Source organism: Ictalurus furcatus, chromosome 20, assembly GCF_023375685.1.
Source record: "Ictalurus furcatus strain D&B chromosome 20, Billie_1.0, whole genome shotgun sequence".
Lineage (NCBI taxonomy): Eukaryota > Metazoa > Chordata > Actinopteri > Siluriformes > Ictaluridae > Ictalurus > Ictalurus furcatus.
In genome coordinates this window covers 6,601,324-6,626,425 of record NC_071274.1, presented here as the reverse complement: position 1 = coordinate 6,626,425, position 25,102 = coordinate 6,601,324, and the positions used below count along the sequence as shown (strand labels likewise).

The 25,102-nt window shown below is 37.1% G+C and overlaps 1 protein-coding gene across 24 annotated transcripts in view; it reads left to right on the top strand.

Moving 5' to 3' along the window:
- elna (elastin a) overlaps positions 1 to 25,102 on the top strand; it is a 78,138-nt gene that overhangs the window by 4,828 nt on the left and 48,208 nt on the right. For all 24 annotated transcript variants that reach the window (XM_053652275.1, XM_053652270.1, XM_053652278.1 and 21 more), the window contains exons 2-5: positions 9,189 to 9,263; positions 10,753 to 10,791; positions 12,103 to 12,228; positions 12,361 to 12,387. In XM_053652275.1, the coding sequence (XP_053508250.1) occupies positions 9,189 to 9,263; positions 10,753 to 10,791; positions 12,103 to 12,228; positions 12,361 to 12,387 (267 nt within the window). The remainder of the gene's footprint in view (positions 1 to 9,188; positions 9,264 to 10,752; positions 10,792 to 12,102; positions 12,229 to 12,360; positions 12,388 to 25,102) is intronic.

Genomic DNA, 25,102 nt, shown 5'->3' with positions numbered 1-25,102 from the left:
CAGGTTTCGCCGAATTAGTCAATAGAAAAAAAAAAAAGATGCATCGAAAAGCATTATATCATCGCATCACAGCCCTCTGAATCATAAATGAATCGAATCGTGAGGTGAGATTCCCACCTATAGTACAAAGCACATTGACTTGAGTAAAAGTACTTCTACTGTTGTATTAATTCCCTTATACAAAAGTAAAAGTAGTGATCAGAAAAATTATTCAAGAAAGAGTAAATAAGACTACTTGAAAAACTACTTAAGTAACTACTTTACAAATTACTTTTTTTTTTACATGTCTCCCATTGATACAACTAATCCGAAAATGTTCTAAATCTGAGGAATGCATTTTTCATATAATTGTGTTATTTACTGATGTTAAGAAAAGTAACGTTAACTGGTGTAAGGGGCAATGTGTAGATAGCTAATGATATATAAAAATATATGAATTAACATGAGCAAACTAGCTAGCTAGTAACCTGGAAGCTAGCTAGCTAGCGTGCTGCTGCTGTCTAAAAATTTGCCCCAAAAGTGTAGATGTTTGACAGCCATTTTTTGATTGTGTTCAAAATTATTATTTTGATTATTTTAAATTGGCACATTCCATCTTTGAATTGGCTTACAGTGTTAAAAGGTTAAATACATTATTGAGTTTGTACTCTGTAATGGTGATTAAAAAATAAATGTAGCAATGGTTATTTAATGTTATTTAAATAAAAAAAACAACTCAAGTAAAAGTACAATGATTTAATTATACATTATACTTTCACAGTGAACCATGGGCTCAAGTACTGTAAGGAGAGTACATGTAGTTTGTACTTTACACCCCTGTATATGAATGTAGTCATTGTTAAGCATTAACATCTTAACATCTTATTAAATTCTGTTAATATCAAGTGTGAAACTCAAATTGTAGGTTAAAATGCTAGTGTTAGACCATTTTTGTAATGTTTGCTTTTTATTAGTTTGTTCTAAACTACATGTATTAACTCCTCAAAGCATTATGAAAGCATTAGTTCAGTATTAATATATTGCTTATTTGTGGACCTTATAGTAAAGTGTTACTTTCATGAAGACACCTGACAAGCCAGGATCAGATAAAAGCAAAGAACATTTCAGTCTCCTAATAAAAAAGAGTTTTGGCTTAAAGTTGCAGACCAGGACTTCAAAGGGGCCCTAAAATATTAATTCTCCTTTTCTTTGACACGAGGCTGGCCATCGTTTAAGCAGGTAAAATCTCATCCAGATCATATGGTATAACAAGAACTGCTGCCCCACCCAGTAAGATCTTCAATCAGATTATCTACTGTGCTGGAACTGAAAACGTGTGCGGTGAGCACCTCTCACTGGATTTAATCCTTTAGGAAGTGCTGGTTTTCTAGCTGTGGACATTTTTGACTGCCTAAGAGAATTAATGTGACACCTCGTGTGTCTCGTGGTGTGTTGGCCGAAGTCAGTGCTAAAGGATTTAAGAGTTCTTGCTTCGATGTCTATGATTCCAAGCAGATATTAACTGTGCAGGCTTTATGAATCAAGCTTAGAGAAGGGTTATATGGTTCATCATGTAGTTATTCCTCATTCCTTGTGTGACAGACAGACATAATCTCAAACATTCCCAATTCTGTCCTTAAGAGACCCCATCCACTTCTCTTTAAATCATTTAGGGATCCTTAAAAAGTAGGTCATATGTGATCATGTCTATTAACATGTAGACAGCATGAATTACTCAGTGAAAATGTAGAATTTTGCAATATAAAACATTTATATATGTTTCACACTGATCTCATAAAGAATTCATATAAAACTTTATAAGTGAGAGTGATTTTGCCACTAAATCCTGCCAGTGAAATCCAGCTAAATCCCACTACCACTACTAAACTCCCAAGCAATACTTGGTTGCTGGTTGGTTGTAACATGAATCAGTGACGATCTAATCTCAGTTTTTCTTTTGTGCCATGTGTGTTCCCTGTCCTCTGGCCTGGGTCATTCTGCAAAAAACTAGGGTACTATAAATCGCTTTACAGTGACCTCAACTCTCAACACCATGCTCCACTTGCCTTCTGGACTGCTGGCTGGAATGCAGAAATGCTACCAGCGATAAGGGTTTCATTTATTTATATTACTTTATACCTCTCATTCACAATCAAAGGCTGTTAACAGATTTGACAGTTTATCAGCCATGTCTTTGACACTGTGGTCTAATAAACACTGCTTTTCTGATACACATACAGCACAGAGTGGGACATCAGTGCTTGGAAATCACTGAACTAAACATCACAGCTGCTCTGTGTAATGAGTGTCTTCCTTTTTAGCACGTTTGAATAATGGGATTAATTTATCAGACTTTTAGTAAAACTGTTCGTAAATGTTTTTGTAGGCCAGACTGTACTAAAAATTGACACCAGATTTACAAAGGATTTGTTAATGCTGACTTTCATCTTATGCTGTGTATGTTGATAAATGCTAATCAGCCATAAATGACCAAATATCTTCATGTCACGGCTGATTTACATTTTGTGAAGCCTACACAACTCCATAAAAGGAAAAAGCTCAACAAAAGCCTGGTGTGTGCTAAAATCTCTAGATCAATTTGTCTTGATTTATGGATTTGTTTTAGAATGTTTTCTTTCAACTGACAAATATGAAATGACTGAGTATTATATTAGAACTTTTTCACCAAATTTGTGTGCAGTTGAAATAAACTTGACAATGTAATCCATGTATAAGTTCGTAGTAACTCAGACCAATTATAGGAATTTGTACCTTATCAATTGGTTTTCTTTAGTGTTTGCTTGGAAAAATCTGGCTTGCTTTTGAAAAATCTCAACATATCAGAATTCCCACTCAGAGTTTGACATGAATGCTTTCTTTTTTTTTTCAAAATTTGAAGTTGGTTATTAGAAATACTTCCATATATCGTAAACATGGCACTACTAAGACCTTGCTGCCAGTCCTGGCAGTTCTGTGGCCTACATTAATGTACCTACTAGCTGAAACAACAATACACTACAACTATTTGCACTATGACCGCAAATTCCAAAGTTAATGTTAATGTGAGGATTGCTTGGAAGTTATTTCCATCCCGGTGGAGACTGTGCCAAATTCAAGACAAAGAACCACACTTTAATAAAACTATTTGTTCCAGAACGAGTCTGGCTTACTTTCAGGTTGACCAAGAAGCATTGTGGGGCCGGTATAATAGATGTTACAAGATCATAGTTTTTGAATGTAACATGCCTGATCATGTGGTTTGATTCTTCCCTTTCCCCTGTCTCCAGTGAATCAGAGCACATGGGGCAAAAAAAAAAAAAAAAAAACTAGTAAATTTACTATCTTTTAAAACAATACATCTGCAAGACATTTGTAGTGGCTTGTCAGTGTTTGCTTTATGATTGTCATAAAACAACCGGAACAACAGTTCTGTGTTTTTGTTGCATTTTATTTTTTCCCTGTTTCAGGTCAGATGTTTTATGGCCAAATGACAACCACTAACATACAAGCTAAGAGCTAAGATAGTATGATAAGAATACATGAAGAGAAATGCCCTTAACTTATTAATTACCTTTTGTTAATTTACTAGTTTATATTAAGCCGCATGGCCCATTATCTCTGCAACACAAAACTGCTTGGTTTTTATTTTTGGTATTGTTTTTCATTTTAAAATCCTTCCATCCATCCATCCATCCATCAATTTTCCCGCTTATCCTACACAGGGTCATGGGGAGCCTGGAGCCTATCCCATCACAGGGCACAATCACACACACACACATTCAAACACCCATTCACACACTATGGACAATTTAGAGTTGGCAATCAACCTACTGTACAATGCATGTCTTTGGACTGGGGTAGGAAACTGGAGTACCCAGAGAAAACCCCAGAAGCACAGGGAGAACATTCAAACTCTGCACACAGAGACCAGAGGCAGAAATCAAACTCCCAACGCCAGAGGTGTGAAGCAAAGGTGCTAACCAATGTTTCCTGACCTGAATTACATGTTGTCAATGATTATACTGCAGTTGTGTTACTGTTCTATAATACTGTAGATTGCACCAAAGGCCTTGGAGAGCATTATTTTGTTCATGGCTAGAATTAAAATACCAACACCCCTTCCACACCCATAATGTACCTTCTTCAACATAAATGTCTGAATTGAAGAAACCTTCCAAGTGCAATGCATAGCAGAAAATATATGAATATTACAGTGCTAGAAATACTTGGAAACAATATACAATGAAACAAAGACCTTTAATGCACTGTTAACCTTCTTGGAAAAGCATGACAGTGGGTAGTACAGTTATTATGCCATCATTCTTTATCCTGTCCCACCCCTATTCTGGATAACCTAGTGGTTTGGCCCAGCCCAGTGGTAGTTGATGCACTAGGGTGCTATTCTTCTCAAGATCTTTACACAGACTGAATTTTGCAGTATCCTTTATGATGTTTATAAAATTCAAACCTTGTAATCCTGCTGCATCAGGACTTGGCAAAAGAGACTCAGTTTCTCTCTAACAGATCTGTGAGAGCAAATAGCTGAAAAGTACCCTTCATTGAGATTTGAAGGTTATCTTTAGTCCAAAGCATAGAAAAGGCTTTTCCAATGTGAACAGCATCCACTTTGGCTTTAAAACAGTGCTGTCTGTGTGCCTTTTGCTTATTTGATTTTGCATTCTTCACAGTAATGCTCTCTCTGTACCACAGATGTGTCTAACAGCGCAGCTCAGAGCTTAAGACACAGAGAAAGAAGTGGGAGGGCTTCCTATCAAGGAAATTTACTCTCATACTTTCATGTTCATCTTTCAACTCCATCCACTTTTTCTTCACGAGGAAAATCTAGCGTCAGCATAGTCAGTCTGTCTACACTTTTCAGAAGAGTTTTTTTGAAATAGTATTTGGCATGAATTACGAGTATTAAACTTATAAATAAGAGATTAAACGCAGCTAATTTAGTATATATGTATATAATGTAATGTATTTCAAAATCCAAACGTCAAGAGACATGAAGTCAACAACGGTTTTAAAGTTAGCCATATTGATTTAATAGTAGCCAGAATTAAATGGCCGTGTGTGTGTGTCTGTGTCTGTGTGTATGAGAGAGATTGAGAGAGAGAGAGAGAGAGAGAGAGAGAGAGAGAGAGAGAGAATATATATATGTATGTGTGAGACTATAATGTTATTTGGCACTGTTCTAAAACGCCATTCATTAGTGTCCATGGAGAAAATATAAAAATTAAATCATCCAAGTAAAATGTCACTGTGACATGACAAAAGGTTCTCATTATCCAACAATGTGTTTTTCATAATGTCTCAGAACTTCAATTAAGTCAGACATTGGTAATGAAGCGAGGTATTTATTTAAGAGAAAAAAAAAACCTGTGAATTGGGCGTGCTTTGGTCGTGAATGTGGTCATTTGGCTAACTCAATAAATAGCAACCCCAGTTATAAACAAATCATAAAAAGAGCTCAAACTATTCCCTGTGGATCAATCAAATAAAAATTCCACTCTATGAAATCCAGAATACTTCTTGCTTCTTGATCATTTTTGATACAGTCATAAGAAATGCATATTGATTTAATTTGAGGTATATTTATGTAGTTTTCCATTAAAAAGCAACTGCTTTATATCAATTATGACATTTTACATATGGCAGAATCTTGACAGCTCATACATATTCTGTTTGTATTATTTTGCTGTAAATATAAGATGTAATTATTCATAAGTGGAAAAAAAAACTTTTCCACAGGCAGTTTATCAAAACAGTTTATCAAAACCATTAATGGATGTGGAGAAAATATAAATATGAAAATGTGTCATTTGCTTGTATTTCCTCATTTGTAAATCACTTATATAAAAGTGTCTGCTAAATGAATAAATGTAAATGTGTTCGATTTATATACTAAAAGTTATTAAATGAGTAAAATACATATATAAATTAAATGAGTAAAATACATTAAATAGTGTCTTATTTAACCTAACAGCTTTTATTTACTCTCATTTAACTACACCAGGGGTGACTGATGAAAAAACATACTGTTACCACTTTGTAAAACAATTTAAAAAACGATGGAGCATGCGGTTATAGGGAAATAATCAGTTAATTTTCCAATCACAGCACATCAGGAAGTGTTTTATTCCTCTCATAACACAGCAATTTGCCAAAGCTAAAGCTTTTTATTTACTAAAGAATGGCATGTCATACATTTTATCCATTTACAGTCATGTTTAATGTTGTGGAACGTCCATGAAACAAGTTCCTGTTATCGCTTACATTACTGCAGTTATAAACAGTGTTCTGTCACCAGCCTCTCATTTTTCTCATTTTCGCAGCTTGTCATGTTACTGTGAAACCTTCTGTCCTGAAGTGTCGGAAAACAGCTTTACCTTTGACTGTTACAAAGCACTGACATTGGCGACCGCCTACAAAATTGCTAAACAAACATCTCCTCACAGAAATCTTCTGTTTAAAAATAAATCTGTTTTTGTGAAGCGTTGAGGGGGCACGGTGGCAGGGCTGGGGGTTCAAATCCTGCCTCCACCCTGAACGGAGTTTGCATGTTTTATCTGTGCTTCGGGGGTTTCCTCTAGGTACTCTAGTTTCTTCCCCCAGTCCAAAGACATGCGTTGTAGGCTGATTGGACTTTCCGAATTACCCATAGTGTTTGAATGGGTGTGTGCATGTGTGCGCGATTGGCCCTGCGATGGATTGCCAACCCCCCAGTTCTCTGGGATAGGCTCCGGGCTCCCCACAACCCTGTGTAGGATAAGCAGTATAGAAAATGACTAGATTAAATACATAGGCTAATCTTTTTACTGAGTAGTAAAAATATTTGACATAATATAATTGCAATTGCATATATGCTTATTTCCAACTGTATTTATAAACAGTACTGTATTTTTTATTTATTTAAATTTCAATAGTTTGCTTATGCAGTGATCGCATTCCAATAGGCTGTACTAATGACAGTTGTAACATTAAGGCCTTGAACCTAGGTATCTCAGCCTATACCTTGCTCTTCCTTCTTCCTCCTTCACAGAGACAGGAAATCCTACTTTTGTTTCTGAAACATGACTCTTACATTGTAGTTATGGCTCACAATCACTCCATCAGCTGTCATAAAGCTTTCACTCAAAAGGGCAGAGCCTCTGAGCCCAATGACCCACCAGCTGAAAGGGGCATTGTATTAAAAGTCTATGTTATGTTAGTTCTATCCAAGATCTGTATCAAACATCCCTTTCTCTCATTCATTCCATTATGGAAAAATACTTCCAAATGTCTGGCTGGTCTTAAGCTGCTTTTTTGTGATTAAGATGACCCACGGCTCTTTCAACTGAGAGCAAACAGCAGAGAGGAAAAAACAGACAGTTTGTTTTCGCTGGACGGGAATGGTGAGCGTCGCAGTCCTATTTTACAAAGCAGGCCTGAGGTATCCAAAACCGTGTGATGACCTTGGGAGTTCTAACCACAGAGCTGGTGTGATGAATCCAAACACCATGAAACCCAATCACTTCTCAGGCATCCGTGACCTTAGCTGTTTTTTAGAACAGCTTTTGAAGAGCATCTTCCCTCCAGCTCTATCAGCGCACACATGAGCTCATCTGTTTTCCAAAGGGATGTCTGCCATAGTCTTTCAAATAAAGGATCTTTTGCAAGACTTCCAATTACCCCAAGAGAGACAGACTGCTTTGCACAAAAACATAAGTCATAAAGTCCTTTGAAATTTCCCATGCTGTTGTGAAGATATATAAAATCCCAATTGGCACTGATTTCTAGGTTGACCATTTTTTTCCCTCCTGGACAGAAAGGCGGCCAGCCTTAGACTAAACAATATCGGCTGTTCGAAAATCAGCCAATTTGTTTGTGATTTTGCAATTTTTGCACGGTGTACGTATCTGTCCTCACTATGCCTTTCCTTTGGTAAAGCTGATGCAATTTCTGTTTCTGTCAGTGCCTGCATCAGGAAACATGTTCACAGTTTAAGCTCATTTTCCACAAGCAATGAACAAACCCCTAACCTTATTTGAAGCTCTTATGTTTATTTCATCATCACCTCATTTGTTAGCACTGAATTTAATCATTAGTGCCAAAATCAATTGAAAATCCCCACAGCTAGCTGTAACCTGAACACCACAATTAATGATTCTTGGACTCAGTTTCATTCTTCTTCTTTTTCTCTTTCCTCACATGGTTTTAAAAAGAAGATTAAAATGCAATCTTTTAAGCTATTGTTCTTTAACATCACTTTGTGGACATTTATAATCATTTAGACAACATATATTACATTAATTTTCAGTTCTTTATTAAAAACAAAAGACCTGGTCAATTTTGAGTGACTCAAAAGTTTAACAAAATAAAGTACCTCACAGTGTCCAAAAGGGTGTCTCTGAGTAAGAAAAAGGCCATTGACATTCATATATGCACATATTTTTTTTTTTTACATACTGATAGCTGACATGAGCTAAAGCCAAAAATTCTGCGAGGATTTTTTTGTCATATTCATAAATGATCACATAGTAAATGCTAGTCAGCTGCATAACATAAGCTAACTTGACAGGAGTTGCTACTTTTGGGAACTGGATGCTTACTCAGAAATTTTAGAACTTACAGCCACACTTACTAATGTGCAGTCTACACTATATATTCATATTCCCTTTACTATTAATGCAAGGCTTTAGTTTAGAAAATCGTGTCTAACTTGTGTATTTACATTGTATTGCCACATAAACACTTCAATATGGTCTAAATCCTTTCAATATAATCTCTACCATGAGTTTGACTTTTGTTTTCCATTTTGTTTTAACTGATGCAAACCAGATTTACCCTCAGAACTGTGTCTGAGCTTACAGATGCTGCCAGAAATTTGCTTGCAGTCTCACAGAAACAGAGGCACTTTTCCTTCCCTGTCTTTGTTTAGCTTTTTAGTATGTGTTTGCCATATTGCACACTGAACATCCTATTAGTTCCTGCATACTTCAGCATAACTTTGGCCTGACTTTGGGAAGAAGTTATGTAGATGGCTGACGCCCTTGTTCTCTGAAAATCCCATCTGTCACAGCTCAGTATTTGTTTCTTTGGATTAGGTAATTTGTTGAAGTTGTCATTTTTGTATGTAAGTGGAAAAGGGTCCACCCCACTAGACATAGTAGTCAAACATGAAGTCATTAAAAACATTTAAAATGCTGTTGTTGTCTTGCTTTCAGGAGTGTATGTGCCTGCTGGTACAGGAGTCGGAATTCCAAGTGGAGGTGTGCCACCTGGTACTGGAGTTTTCCCAGGTTTGTCAACATCTTAAAATCTTCTTAAAATGAACAAAATGTTCTTTATATGGTATTATACATTCAGCTGAATTAATCTGAGCTCACAGGCAGTCAGTGTGTGAACATTTTTATCGTTTTTTCCACAAGGAGAACTGAAAATATCATGTTTCAGTATGCAATTTCCAAGGGTTCACCAGTAGGGGTAGTTAGAGTTTATATGTAGAATTTGGAATTCTTGGGGTTAATATGTAGATAATTCTTTTCCTTTTTCTCTTCTGACATTCTCAGATTTTTGTCAAAATTCAACATCATGGAATGAACCAAAATTATATAATTCATATAATGGCAGTCAACCTTAAGTTGTCAATATTATATAAGCTTGTATTTGTGACACTCTTAATACTAATTAAAGACCTTCTATACATAGTACATCACATCTCAGTCCTGAGATCCAGAAACAACACAAACTATGTCTGGGCCTTGATTTTTACTCTTGTGGAAAATGTTTTTAAAAAAAATCAAGGCTCTTGAGATTGTTAAGTGTTCTTACAATACAATTCTTAGTTGTTGGATTCTACATATAGACAGCTGACAAATTAAAGCAATATAATAAACCTCAAAAAACAACACCTTCGTAAGGTGTTGGGCCACCGTGAGCCAATGTGCCCTTGCATGGATTCTTTAAGAGGGGCAGTGGTAGCTCAATAGTTAAGACATTGGCCTACTGCTCAAAAGGTTGTGAGTTCAAATCACTGCCAAGCTGCCTCTGCTGAGCCCTTGAGCAAGGCCCCTAACTCTCAAATGCCCAGTTGTATAAATGAGATAAATGCCATACATGTACTGGATACATTCTTCCAAAAAGTGTTCCCTCAGTTGGTGTTTTACTGATGATGGTACTAACATGCCACTCTAAAATCTCCCAAAGCTGTTCAATTAGATCTGTTGACTATGAAGAGCATAGCATGTGATTCACATAATATTCATACTCATTAAACCATTGAGTGAGTCCTCGTACCCTGTGAGTATGAGCTGGAAGAGACCACTCCCAGCAGGATAGAAATGTTTCATCGTAGGATAAAGGATAAAGAATCAGTCAAAAGAACTTTGCATTGATTTGCAGTGACTCTTGCCTCTAATGGGTAAAGTGATTCCAAACCATGACAGCAAAATGCCTCCTATATAATAACAGAGCCAGCAGTTTGGAGAGCATTGTTTAAGATGATGCAGTCCATATGGCTAAACCTTACCAAAGTTTTAAGAATATGAAGTCATAAATCTCTGTTAAAAAAAAAAGTATTACCATGGTTGCTTTCCCATGATTTAAAACCTCCATGCTGAAGCGTGGACTTAGTGAAGTCTTCATTTCAGGATAGCCACTGTTCGCTGTGGCACAAATGGATGATCTAATCTATGCTTTCTGAGAGGCACACTAGGGAGAACTAAAACAAACATATTAAGTGTTACCATGCATGAGACATAACTCTTTTTCTTGCACTATATTTTATAGGAGGTGCTGGGGTCCCGTTCAAACCAGCAAAAACTGGAGGTAGGTTCTTTTTGATTTTGTCTCTCAAAACACTCTTAAAAGTTATTATTTTGCTGTCTATTATTTAATCCATGTATTACACAAATATTTAGTCTTAATAATGAATGAAAGCAACTTATCATACTCAAACTGTTGATATTTATTCATTTATTAAATCATTTTAACTAGGTCTGTGATGTATCACAGTAACAGCATTTAGCATGTTAAATTTAGCATTATTAATAACATTCATTGATGGTAATGACAGTGCCTAGGCAGCAATTTCTACTACTTCTAAAGGAAATTAAATACCTGAAATGAAGTACTATGAGAAGTAACAGACCAATCCCAAGCTTTGCCCAAACTTGGTAAGTCAAGTTTCAGAAAAATGGGGGCCAGAGTTACTGAGTTCACATGACTAGTACAAAATAGATAATAGATCAGTTTTGTGGATCGCATACTGTAGAAGCACACAGCAAGGATTTCAGTACATTAAATTATTTCCACAAACATTTAAAGATAAAGACTAAGCCAAATGCTACTGCTATCAAATGGACTACCAAACTTACTTTATCTACTTGTTAAAGTTACTAGCTAAGAAGGTAAACATTGTAAAAGGCAGTATTAAAGACTAGTTTTGGCAGAACAATTAGCTTAACAACATCCATCCCTGTTTTACATGAACAAATATTTGCATGGTTCAGTAAAGAGAGGCTAGCCAGCTAACCTTAGCTAGATTTGTATTGTTAGGGCTGCAGAGTATTGTTTTGGCTTATTATCCAGCCAGACTTACTCATATTTCAGACTAAACAGCAGATGAAATAAGATGATTTGGAGCTGACAGACAGGTCTAAGGTTATTGTGGCTGTGTCCAGCTGAGGTTGAGCTTGACTACACACACCAGTCCAAAGCTAACATTTTCTTATTTATTTTTGGCTTTAGAAATGGGTAGAATGCAACACCCGGGTATCAGGTGTCACTTCCCCAGGCACGTCTTTTGGCCAGCTTCAAATTCAATATATGTTCACTGGAAATGCTGGAACGCCTGCTAATATCCTGAAAGATTGATTGAGGCTCTGTCTAAAAAACAGTGATTGGACAGCCAAGAAAAAAGATGGGTTTGGAACTGGTCAGTTACAAGGCATTGATGTTAACTCACAGTTACTCTTATTTGTATGAAATACAAAGTATAACTTGGCAGTGCTTTCAGGGATTTACATGATTTTATGTAAAGTTTAATCAGGTAAACAAATCACAGGTGCAGGCCTGAATAGCTATGGACAACAGAGATCATGAAGTAAATGAAAAAATTTAACTGACTTTGTTCAACAGCAGGTGGATTCGGGCTGGGTGCAGGAGGCCTTGGCACTGGTGGGCTTGGCGCTGGAGCACTTGGCGCTGGTGGACTTGGCGCTGGTGGACTTGGTGCTGGATTAGGTGCAGGAGGTCTTGGTGCAGGTAAGATTTATCTTTAGACACACTTGGTTAATGCATTTGCAGTGTTGGCATATTAATGGAATGCTTCTTTCTAATCACTTGTTAATTCAGATATAATCGATAGTACGTTTTCATATTTTATCTTTACAACAGGAGCTGGAGGAAAGCCGCCTAAACCAGGTAAGCAAACTACAAACCAAATGTTTGCGCTTGTCATCACCTTATACTGTATTGAACAGTATTTGATGTAAGCTTGCATAGATTTAACCTAAATCCCACACCAAATTTAGGTTATAGTAATGAAGAAGTTTAAAATAAACATGTGGTTAATGCAAATTACAACAGTGTGAATTTGCCATTGCTTTTCCAATATTTCTCTTAATTTCCTTTGTTTAGACAAATTTTATTTTTTCTTCTCTGTTACCATTTGATCTTACTTTTGGCAAGAAATGAAAAATGTGTTTTGGGTGTGTTAAATAATTGGGAAAAGCTACCTGATCACTTTCATACCAGCAACTTTAGACAAGTTTACATTTACATCATCACAGTTTAAACAATGGTGCACCCAAGCTGATTATGTCCTTAGATTAAAACAGTACAATAAGTGGAAATTTCACTTACCGTGACCAGACCCTGGTCTGATATTGCAATGTAAATATTTTTGCTCCCTCAGTCAATTCATACCGTTAGTGCATTAGATGTATTTGGCTGTTACTGAATTTCCTAAAACACAGAGAACTGTTTGGAGAGATAAGGAATTAGGTCAGTGCACCCAAGGTCGATAAGGTTTGGACCACTCTGTTGGCTGCTCTGAGAAGGAATTTTCGTTCTTTCAAAGAGGCATTAGCATTTTAACACCTCCCCAGTATCAGATTTTCACTAGAAATTGTCTTTGGCAAAACCAAGAGCTAGAGTTTGAGACATTTGAAAAAATCAACCTTTTTTTTATCATTGTCTAAAAAATCGTTAATCACTTTAAGCCAAAAAGAATATACAGTTTAGACCTAAGATATTTCATTTAGTTGTTACTGACAGCCCAAAATAGCACTAACCAAGGGACATGTCATTCAGGTACTTCACGTGTATGCATGATCAATAATATGTCTGTATTTTAATGTATTAAGTAATTCTTTCCATTTAAAATGTAGGACTTTCAAGTTTGTATCTTACTAAAATCGCATTATTTTGACGTTGATAATTGAAACATGACACTTGTTCCTTAAATATAATTCTACCAACTGTCAGCAATATAAATGGTATGGATATTAAATAATAAGCCTTGATATTGATGGTGGATGGTGAAATCTGAATAGGCTGTATAAGTGTAAACACACACACACACACACACACACATATATATATATATATATATATATAGTCTTGTGTTTGGTGGGGTGAAGCACATGCCAGCTTTACCCAAGATTAACTCCAGAAGAGGAAAAAATTATGGTGAAATTCATGTAGACATTGGAAAGTCTCCCAAACTTAAGACTTTGCACTTTGTATTGTAGACCCAACTTCAACCACATTATAAAGTGATCACAGATTTAAATTTAATGTGCTTACAGACAATTTGTCCCAGAGTCACTATTTTATCCCAGGAAAAATATTGATACAATAACTCCACAGGTTAGTGGTTGGTAGGTAGGAACATTCTGAATCCGATACAAAAAGATCTTCTATATTACATAATCAGGAATCACAAATTTATGCTACAACTTTACTGTAGTGTGCATACAGATTGAAGGCAAAGGTATTCGATTCAATGCAATTTAAGCCATGGTTTCTTGATTCAGCACTGCACCTTCTTTCAGGCAGTGTTTCTTTTTCTTAGTTCCAAACTGACTTCATAAACTCCAAAAAATATTCCTTACACCCATGTTGTCCTCTTCAAAGGGATTTCTTGCATTTTTTGCAGACTTCTTATTTGTTGTTCTCTCAAGTATATGAACTTTTTTTGGATTGCCAATATAGGATTTTTTGTAACCACTGCAGCATTCCTTCCACTCTCTTGGCAGCCTGCTTTTCAAACATAGCAGCTAAACTGAATATCTGACATATACTTGAACTAGAACAAAGCAGAGTTTGCAGCTTGATCAGGAATATTCTCAGTCAAATCTCAGTCAAGATTTCTATACGAGAAGCCATAACTTGGTTATATACTTATAGTGCAGCTCTGTAAGTCCATGGTTTAATCAGGCCTTATCATTGACTGTACATAGCTGGCTTTGGAAAGATAGTAAATAAATTTTATTTGACTGATGGGGCTCTATTTACTTAACACCAGTGTATTACTATTTTGTTTGTACTCAAGCCAACTTTGCAACTTTGGTTTCTGTTGCTTTTGTCATAGTCATGAATTAATGTGCTGCATTGACATGGAAGTAATGATGCAGAATGGGCTGTGACATATGCATAAGTTGCCACTTCCCAAGACTCCCTGTTAGCATAGACACAGGGATAAGCTGGTATTTTCCTGACCTCAAGTGCAGCCCTATAAGTCCTGTCCCATTTCTTACAGCTTGGTTTTCTGGATTCTCACTATTAATTTCCCCAATTTCAACAAAATACTAACTAAATATAACAGACTTAATTATTTTGTTGTGTAACCAATATGAACAAACAACTGCACTGTGGCTATTTTAACCAGCTATGAGACACACCATAAAAACATAAACTCATCTACAAATTGTGAAAATAAAGCCTGTGATATCATGACATGATTTGTTCCTGGGCTTATAAAACCGATCTACAGTGCCCTCCACTAATATTGGCACCCTTTGTAAATTTTATTGTTTAAAGTTTTGATCTTCTGTTAAAAAAATTCACAAAAATACTCAAACAATTGCAATCACATATCGTTGTTAAATATAGGTGTGCAACAATTATTGGCACCCTTTTCGCATTTAAGTGCCAACAGTACCCAACTCCAATACTGGACAAGTATTCTCCATTTGCACATGTTTTATGAACTTAACCTCTTGTTAAAGTTGTTGTTAAAGCAAGAACACTAAACATAAAAACACTAAACACAGATCTATGGGTAATTAATTTGTGTATTTCTGAAAGAAAATTAACATAAATTCAATGTGATCATTTGTAGTGAGACTGGATCCAAACTGAATTTGCAGGATTCACTGCTCAATAACAGTAACATGACTAAAATGGTTGGATGTTCTATCCAACCTCTGTAGAGGTGAGACAAAAAAGCACAGCTGCTCTTTGTCTCTTCACACAGTCAGAAAAGGAAACACAAGCTCTCTGACTTTTTGATTCCTTAAAATCATTGTTGTTCTTATCTGTCTGCAAAAAACAAAAAAAATAAACCCAGCAGGGTCCCAAAGGCCCCTATGTTTCTACCTGGGAAGATAGAGATAGATATATATATAGAGTGCAAATAATAGAGAGCTAAAGAAAGAGAGAAAAGGAAAGGTTGAGAGAGCATGGGAGTAGGCCAGGCTGATGAGTCGGGAGGAACGCCAGTGTCTTGTGGAGCACATGTGCTTCTCATTAGCTGGCTCAGACCTGTCCCCGAGTCACTCACTGCTGGCCTCTGATAGTGAATAATGACTGCTCTTGAGCCCGAGTCCTCAGTGACGAGGCAAACCTCCTATTCATTCCCTGGCACGATCCACAGACATTTTGGGGCAAACAGTGACCTTGGGAGCATAGCTCAAAACTTCCAGGGACAATTCACATCTCATATTAATATACTTTGAGGTGCAGGCCACTCATTTTGTTTGTTTATACCGCTCAGTTTCAACACTGCACATTAAGTCATTACATTGCCAAGTGTAACATTTCAGTTCTTACCAACCATGTTGGAAAAATCATGCTCTTCTTATCCATTTTGGACTAAGTGGAACATGTAGCCTCACTAGAGAGGTGTAGACTCACTTTTCATTTGGAAACCTTTCTCCCAATATATTTCAGAAGTTTCTTGTTCCTTGCCATTTGCTACAATATGGTCATCATCGAAATGTGGTTCTACTTTTAGTGTATGATTCATTACACGGGGTTTTTTTTTTTGCAAGCTTAGTTAAATGAAAGGTGCCAAAACCTAGTGTTTTGACAGTTATGTAAAAAACTAATCTTGCCTAAAATACTTGACAGTTCTGTGTTAGCTCTCAGATGTGCAGTATTCAGGTCCTAAAAGACATTAGACTTTGTATGGAAATGTTGGAATAACAGACAAACTTCAAATTCATTACTTTTAGATACCCCGCTTATACAGTGATTTTGGAATAGTATCAGGAATGTAACACATAAAGATTACTTATATTCCCTATCACATTCCACAGCAAGCTTTTAAACTGGTGCATCTTTCTAGATGGATGACATTCACGCTAGCCCTTAAATATCTTTGTGAAACCCTGGTTATCATCATATCATCAAATGCCCCCCCACCCCCGAACAAAACACATAATATTCCTGTCAGTCCTGTTTGGAACTATGGGAAAGCAATAAGTAAACATGCAGACTGGAGAGGAGACAGAGGAACGATCTTGTGAGCCTGGTTTATTGGCCATATCATTCCTCAAGCCTCACTTGTCAGATTCGAATTCATGTGTGGACCATCTGGACATGTTTTACAACTGAACATATATTGCTGCTGGCAAGTTTATTGACATTTTTCTGATGCACAATTTGCACCGCAGATATTCACTGCAAATCAGGTGTTTCCCTTCATGTTATAAACATCTATAAAGAAGTCCTTACTGTGTTATAACAAATTGTATGACTTTTTGGGTCATTTGATAATTGATAAGAAAAAATAAGGTCATTTTGAATTTGATAGCTGCAAAACATCTAAAAAAAAAAAAAAAAAGTTGTGATGCCAACAAAAGGCTGGAAAAATAAGTGTTACTAAAATTAAACAGCTGGAGGAACATTTTCCAACTAATTAGGTTAATTGGCAACATGTCAGTAACATGATTGGGTATAAAAAGTGTATCTTAGAGAAGCAGAGTCTTTCAGAAGTAAAGATGGTATGGAATCTGGATGGAAGCATTTGTTGCTCTAAAACCTGTATATACCTTTCAGCATTTATGTTGCCTTTCCAGATGTGGAAGCTGCCCAGTCCATAGGCACTAATGCACCCCCATACCATCAGAGATGCAGGTTTTTGAACTGAGCGCTGATAAAAAGCCGGATGGTCCCTGTCCTCTTTAGTCCTCTTTAGTTTAGAGGATGCAGCATCCATGGTTTCCAAAAAGAATTTCACATTTCGATCCCTCTGACCACAGAATAGTTTTTAATGCAGTGCCGCCTGAGAGCCCGAAGATCACGGGCCTGCAATATTGGTTTTCACACTTGTCCCTTGCGTGTAGATATTTCTCCAGATTTTCTGAATCTTTTGTTGACAATTTGTACTGTAGATGATGAGAAATGTGTAGTCTTCACAATTTTACGTTTAGGATCATTATTCTGAAATTGTTCCTCAAATTGTAGAGGCAGGTTTTTGCAGATTGGTGAACCTCTGCCCATCTTTACTTCTGAAAGATTCTGCCTCTCTAAGATACTCTTTTATACCCAATCATGTTACTGACCTGTTGCCAATTAACCTAATTAGTTGCAAAATGTTCCTCCAGCTGTTTCTTTTTTAGTAACACTTACTTTTCCAGCCTGTCTTGCCCCATCCCAACTTTTTTGAGACTTGTTGCGGCCATCAAATTCAGAATTACCGTATTTTTTAATTAAAATGGTACATTTACTAAGTTTAAATATTTCATATGTTTTCTATGCTCTGTTGTGAATATCATACGGGTTTATGAGATTTGCAAATCATTGCATTCTGTTTTTATTTACATTTATTTACATTTTACACAGCGTCCCAACTTTTTTGGAATTGGGGTTGGATTTTTATAATATATTTTTGGAAACACTAACCTGAGGCCTTTCATCAAGAGAACAAATTATAATTAATATTAATTTAAATATCGATAAAATACTCTGGTTGCATTCTGTCAGTATACGTGACCTGTAGCAATAAACATACATATGGTCTCCAGATAGCAATATGGAGGTGGTGAGTTTTTTTTTTTTTTGAGTTTAAAATAATTTTGAGTGTATCCATGTCATGTTATATTTATAGTATTACACTTCATAATGCAGCTGAGCAGTAGGCTGTTTGCTAATAGCCAATTCACACTTGACTCCTTTCTGAAGCTGCGTTTATTTTAGGCATGTTGTAAGTTTTTCAGACACTGAAATAACAAAATGAATCTTTCTACATGCTGTTAACTTTATTTATAAGTGTAATGTACAAAGATGTCATGATTATGCAAGCTGAACTTGCAGAGCAAAGTGTTTATACAGTAATGAACCTCGTGGATAGCTGGGGAAAAAGACAGATATACTGTTTGTTCACTGCCCCACTGTTTCATGCCACAGTTTTATTGAGCTGTATTGTAGCAAAACGTTGGCTGTCCCTATCCTCCATGTCTCCTTGACATGTTTGAACATTTAGGCATTAGTGTTTAATGAAGCATGCTGTTCTTTGGTAGCTGATTGTGATAATAGATGGGAGGGCTAAAATTTAATGTCAGTCATTAGCTCGACAATAAAACGATTAGGGTTGGGCAGTGAATTATATCACGTCTTTATCCAATTCTGTATATTTTTTACGTTCAGTGGTGGTGCTGTTGTGCTTGGTTCCACAAAAATCCAAAATTATCCACTTTAAGACTTTTATGAACAGCAGATAATCTGATGTAAATGCCAAAGGACAGGGGACTTAGCCCTGCTAGTACACTGATAGCAACCGCACCCTAGCAATGTCGTGGAATCCATGCGGGGTAAAATAAAAACACATAACAATCAGCATTTGTACCGCCTTCTACCAACCATTGTACAGTTTTATGTATAAAAAGGATTACATATAAATGGATTTTTTTTTAAATAATTGTAATAAATGCATTATGAATACAAGATTGATAGGAAGTGTTACCAGTCCATATTTAGTACATATAGATTTTATAATACAGAGTAATATATAAATCAGTATTACACTCAGTGTCTGGTGAATTAATGCAAACCACTGTAAATGAGGCTTGAGATTGTGGAAAACTCGGGGGGGGGGGGCGATGCGGGAGTGGTGTGTGTGTGTCTGACGAGGTGAAGTAACAAAACAGTGCAGTCTGGTACCTTTGTTGTAACTGATGTAAGTATGATGCATCATTTTACAGATGCTTGTAAATAGGAACCCCACCAAAAAAACAACTGTAACACTGCCAAACTTTGTGAATAGAATTAGTATCATAGAGTCATAGAACCAAGCAGATTAACAGAACAAACTTTCAGCATGAAAGTTTCACTGTACCTTGAATAAGAAACTAATCCTTCATGATGACAGTGGAAGAGCAGGAGCTAGGTGAGCCAAACAGCTGCTCCTATTTATCTCAGCTCTGATCCGCGTTTTTTGGTCTAAACTAAAGGGCCTGGCAACAGACCAGCAGAAACATCATGGGAAAGCACACTTATTTGTGAGTTATAGGGAATATAGCTGAGAAACAGAATTTTTTTGGCAGGTGTTCACCTTCAGACCACAAGATTTGGGACAGCAGAAACAATGACTTATAGGGGGGAAAATGAGAAAAGCTCATTGGGGCCTTGAAATGCAACCAAGTTGTCACCATTCAGGAGTTGGGGTTGGTAATTCCATCAGAGTGCTGTTCTTAGATCAGGTCTTGTAAATGTGCCATGACTGATAGAAGTGACTAAGGCTATGATTGGTTAAGAGGAGAAAAAGTGTCGGATCACTGCAATCAGAAACCAGTCCAAAATGTCACTGAACTATGAAAAGAAAATCATTGTGCAAGAATACAATGAATTTAACCCGGTTGTACAGCCATTCCCATTATTTTTAGAGCATTTCTGTTGCCCAATTCTTTTTGTGAGAGACACAGTGTGGTTTGCACATGGGGTCAAATTCCATTTTCCAATTAGGCAAGTAAAAGCCCTAATGTCCTGCACAGTTAACTGACTATGGCCCTGAATGTAATGTAATCACATATGCTGGGTTAGCTAGTTATGTGCGTTAATACAGAGTAAGGGAAACAAACTGGTTTATGAGTATTATCCTCTTCTTACAACGTTTCTTATGTAGCATGAATCATGTACAGTACATCCGGAAAGTATTCACAGCGCTTCACTTTTCCACATTTTGTTATGTTACAGCCTTATTCCAAAATGGATTCAATTCATTATTTTCCTCAAAATTCTACAAACAGTACCCGATAATGACCACGTGAAAGAAGTTTGTTTGAAATCTTTGCCAATTTATTAAAAATAAAAAAACAACAAAAAAAGCACATGTACATAAGTATTCACAGCCTTTGCCATGACATCCAAAATTGAGTTCAGGTGCATCCTGTTTTCACTGATCATCCTTGAGATGTTTCTACAACTTGATTGGAGTCCACCTGTGGTAAATTCAGTTGATTGGACATGATTTGGAAAGGCACACAACTGTCTATATAAGGTCCCAGTTAACAATGCATGTCAGAGCACAAACCAAGCCATGAAGTCCAAGGAATTGTCTGTAGACCTCCGAGACAGGATTGTATCGAGGCACAGATCTGGGGAAGGGTACAGAAATATTTCTGCAGCATTGAAGATCCCAATGAGCACAGTGGCCTCCATCATTCGTAAATGGGAAAAGTTTGGAACCAGCAGAACTCTTCCTAGAGCCGGCCGCCCGGCCAAACTGAGTGATTGGGGGAGAAGGGCCTTAGTCAGGGAGGTGACCAAAAACCCGATGGTCACTCTGACAGAGCTCCAGCATGTCTTTGTGGAGAGAGGAGAACATTCCAGAATAACAACCATCTCTGCAGCACTCCACCAATCAGGCCTGTATGGTAGAGTGGCCAGACGGAAGCCACTCCTCAGTAAAAGGCAAATGGCAGCCTGCCTGGAGTTTGCCAAAAGGCACCTGAAGGACTCTCAGACCATGAGAAACAAAATTCTCTGGTCTGATGGCCTGAATGGCAAGCGTCATGTCTGGAGGAAACCAGGCACCACTCATCACCTGGCCAATACCACCCCTACAGTGAATCATGGTGGTGGCAGCATCATGCTGTGGGGATGTTTTTCAGCGGCAGGAACTGGGAGACTAGTCAGGATCGAGGGAAAGATGAATGCAGCAATGTACAGAGACATCCTTAATGAAAACCTGCTCCAGAGCGTTCTGGATCTCAGACTGGGGTGAAGGTTCATCTTCCAACAGGACAACGACCCTAAGCACACAGCCAAGATAACAAAGGAGTGGCTACAGGACAACTCTGTGAATGTCCTTGAGTGGCCCAGCCAGAGCCCAGACTTGAACCTGATTGAACATCTCTGGAGAGATCTGAAAATGGCTGTGCACCGACACTCCCCATCCAACCTGATGGAGCTTGAGAGGTCCTGCAAAGAAGAATGGGAGAAACTGCCCAAAAATAGGTGTGCCAAGCTTGTAGCATCATACTCAAAAAGACTTGAGGCTATAATTGGTGCCAAAGGTGCTTCAACAAAGTATTGAGCAAAGGCTGTGAATACTTATGTACATGTGCTTTTTTTTTTGTTTTTTTTTTTAATAAATTTGAAAAGATTTCAAACAAACTTCTTTCACATTGTCATTATGGGGAATTCTTTGTAGAATTTTGAGGAAAATAATGAATTGAATCCATTTTGGAATAAGGCTGTAACATAACAAAATGAAGAAAAAGTGAAGCGCTGTGAATACTTTCCGGATGCACTGTATGTGCCCTCAACAGAAAGTAAGCAAGTTATTGGCAAATGTTTTGGCTATAAACTGGGGCTTTCTGCCTCACATCATACATAAAACATATTATTAAAAGTCTGGTTAGTGTCTTTATTTTCTCTAGACATGTTTAACCCTGAGGTGGCTATTACTTATAGCAAGAGAATTATATATGACAGCTTTGTGCTGTACTTTAGTCTGCTGCTTGATCTGTAGTATCAAGGTGTGTTTCCCTACTGTGAAGTGTATTAAGTTTTCACATAGCTACATACAGTACCAAATAAAAAAAACTTTTGTTTTTCTTGTTGTTAAACTTTCAAATAAATACTAATAGCTCTGACAAAAATATGCTTGTACTGGGTGCATGGAATAATTATTTGTCCACTCCTTTTGGGTCTCAGAAAAAGTGTCTTATTCTGGAGTGTGTAAAAACTGTAAGCAGTGTGTAGATACCTAGAATAGGTACAGAAGGTGGATGGACTGATCAACTAACTGATACAAAAGATACAAGGGTTAATATTAGGGTTGGGTGGCATTATAATTTGTATTTAACATTCAAATTACTTGATTTTAATGATTTTTATACGAAAATCCTTCCACCTAGGCTCTAGGCTACCCCATGAATGGATGGATAGATGGATGGAAAGAATCTTTCTACCTTGAATTTGTAAAAATGTCCCATGCCATTTGCATGGAGATGAACAAATTGGCTTGTGCAAATTACTGCAGAATTCCAATTTTAAGATAAAGGTAATGAAACTTAATTCTGGAAAAATGGAGAAAAAAAATGTATATGGCAGAGCCTAAACAACTTTGAGTCTCAGTAGCTCATTGAACATTCTTCCATCTATATTTCAGACCAGAACACTACTTCACTGAAAGCCTTTCATAAGATGGCTGCTAAATAATGTTCCTTAAGTGCCCCAATTTTGGGATAAATAAATAAATGCAGTAACATCCTGGACTGTTTTAGCAATTGAGGAACAAACCTTGGGGGTACCTTTTTCGGCTCTCAGATCATTCATGCCAAGTACTGTGCCACTACTTTTCGATGGCTGTGACTGATTTTGCTAAACTGAATGCTGGCTTTTTAGGTTGGCCTTTTGGGCTTGTAGAGGAAAAAGCCAGTTAGCAGTGGTTAGCGTAATTTTTGGACTATTTAGTAGCATGAATCTATGATTACTTTGCTAAAAGGAAAGGGGCATGTATGTTCCTGTTGGCATTTTATTTTTCCTTCTTTAATTTGGCATGTCAATGTTGTGGGGTAATGAAATTGATTGCAATCTGCAGGAGAGCACTGCCGTTGGACTCCAGGAGCCTGTAGACATTTTGCTGTGGCTGTCGTCAGTTCCATGGCCAAGAGCCATGGAATTCTCTGCTCTCTTTAATTAAATCCTTTAGCATCTGTATCTGGTGAAGGGAGAGAGAGAGACAGGGAGGAAGAGGGAGAGAGAGAGAGAGAGAATGAAGTTACAGATAATACCACTATAGTTCTTCAGCTTGGCTCCTTCTACCTGCATTGTTTAGTGCTCCAGATGTCATGTCTGAGACATGGTATCTGAGGAAAAACAGGCAAAAAAATGGTTAGATGAATGCTCTCATATCCTATTCCCCTCAGCATGGAGTTTGTTTGCATTGAGGATTAACTTACCCAAACTTCTCATGTCTGAGAGCTAAAGAGACTCTTGGCCTGAATATTGACTTTGGCTAAGCTGACACTGGATGGCTGTAGTCTTTGAGCTCCCCTGTTAACTTCTGGCCGCCTATTTTGTACGCTACATAACATGCATCAACAGTTCCGCTGTATTACACCAAGATCGTCATAGTAACTAGAATATTTTGTTATACCATGCCTTGCAAAAATATTCACCCCCTTCAAACCATTCCACATTTTGCAGTGTAACAACCTTGAATGGAAATTGACGCAATTGGGATTATATGTCATGAATCTACAAATAAAATTTTTTAGAAGTTGTGATTGAAGTATTCATCCCCATTGCTGTGAAACCCCTAAATTAGTAATGGTGCAAAAGCCACATAATTAGTCAAATGGACCTGTGTTCAAGTAAAGTGTCACTTTGTGGTCTCGATATAAATACACATGTTCCTGGAAAGCACAAGTGTTATACAGAACATTGCTAAACAAACAGCGTCATCAAGGCGTCATTAAAGTAAAGTTTTGGAAAATTATCAAACAGGGTATTGTTATGAAAATATCCAAACTTTAAACATTGTGAAAATCAATTGTACAATTTGAAAATCCATTATTTTTAAATGGAAAGAATTTGGCACAACCACAACTTGGTCTACAGAAGGCTGGCCACCTAAAGTTCATGATATAAAATCCCAGTTAAATCCATTTGCTAATGATTTTTTGCTGGATTAATGCATCTATCCAAACTAATGCCTCAACAGTATGGTCAGTAATTGTGGTAAATTTTATTTATTTATTTATTTTAATCAAAATCCAAAATCTGTAGCCATTCCATATGCAGAGTTAGGTTCATTGTTTAGTCCACATAGATTCTTGGTACAATTAATATCTTATTTGCTAACAGTTATTGTTTTATATGATGATGTTGGTGTGTATAGAGAAAGACAAAGCTGATTTAACCAACGCTATAGCCAGAATAAATCTGTAAGTTGTCTGTAGTCTTCTGGGTAATCAGTGGGCCTTGGGAGTGGTGCATGTGAATAATGATTACAATCAACAGCAAGCAATCAGGTCTGAAAAGAATCAGATCTTAATTGTACATGAGCTAAGGCCTCTCTTGATAATACCGCTAATGAGTTGTGGTGTATTTCATATAAGGCCTAATTTGATCTGTTCCATTAAAATACATTGCTATGGTGCTTCCAAAATGGATGATTGCAAATTCATAAGAATTCTCCTAAGCCAAGTCATGCTCATGAATAAATGCTCATATGGATGTGGACATGGATCTCTGCTTTACACTCTCTTGTGCTTTCTTTTTGAACTAGTCCAGATAACCCTGTTGCACCCAGAGCTTTTCAATGACACAATGCAAAGAGCCAGAAATACATTCCAATCACACATGGCTTGGCTTCATTTCCATCAAGGGGAGTTGGACTAATCAGACAATACGTGAGGTGCTTGAGGGAGGCTTGCTGTCTGACACAGGGAAACCAGGG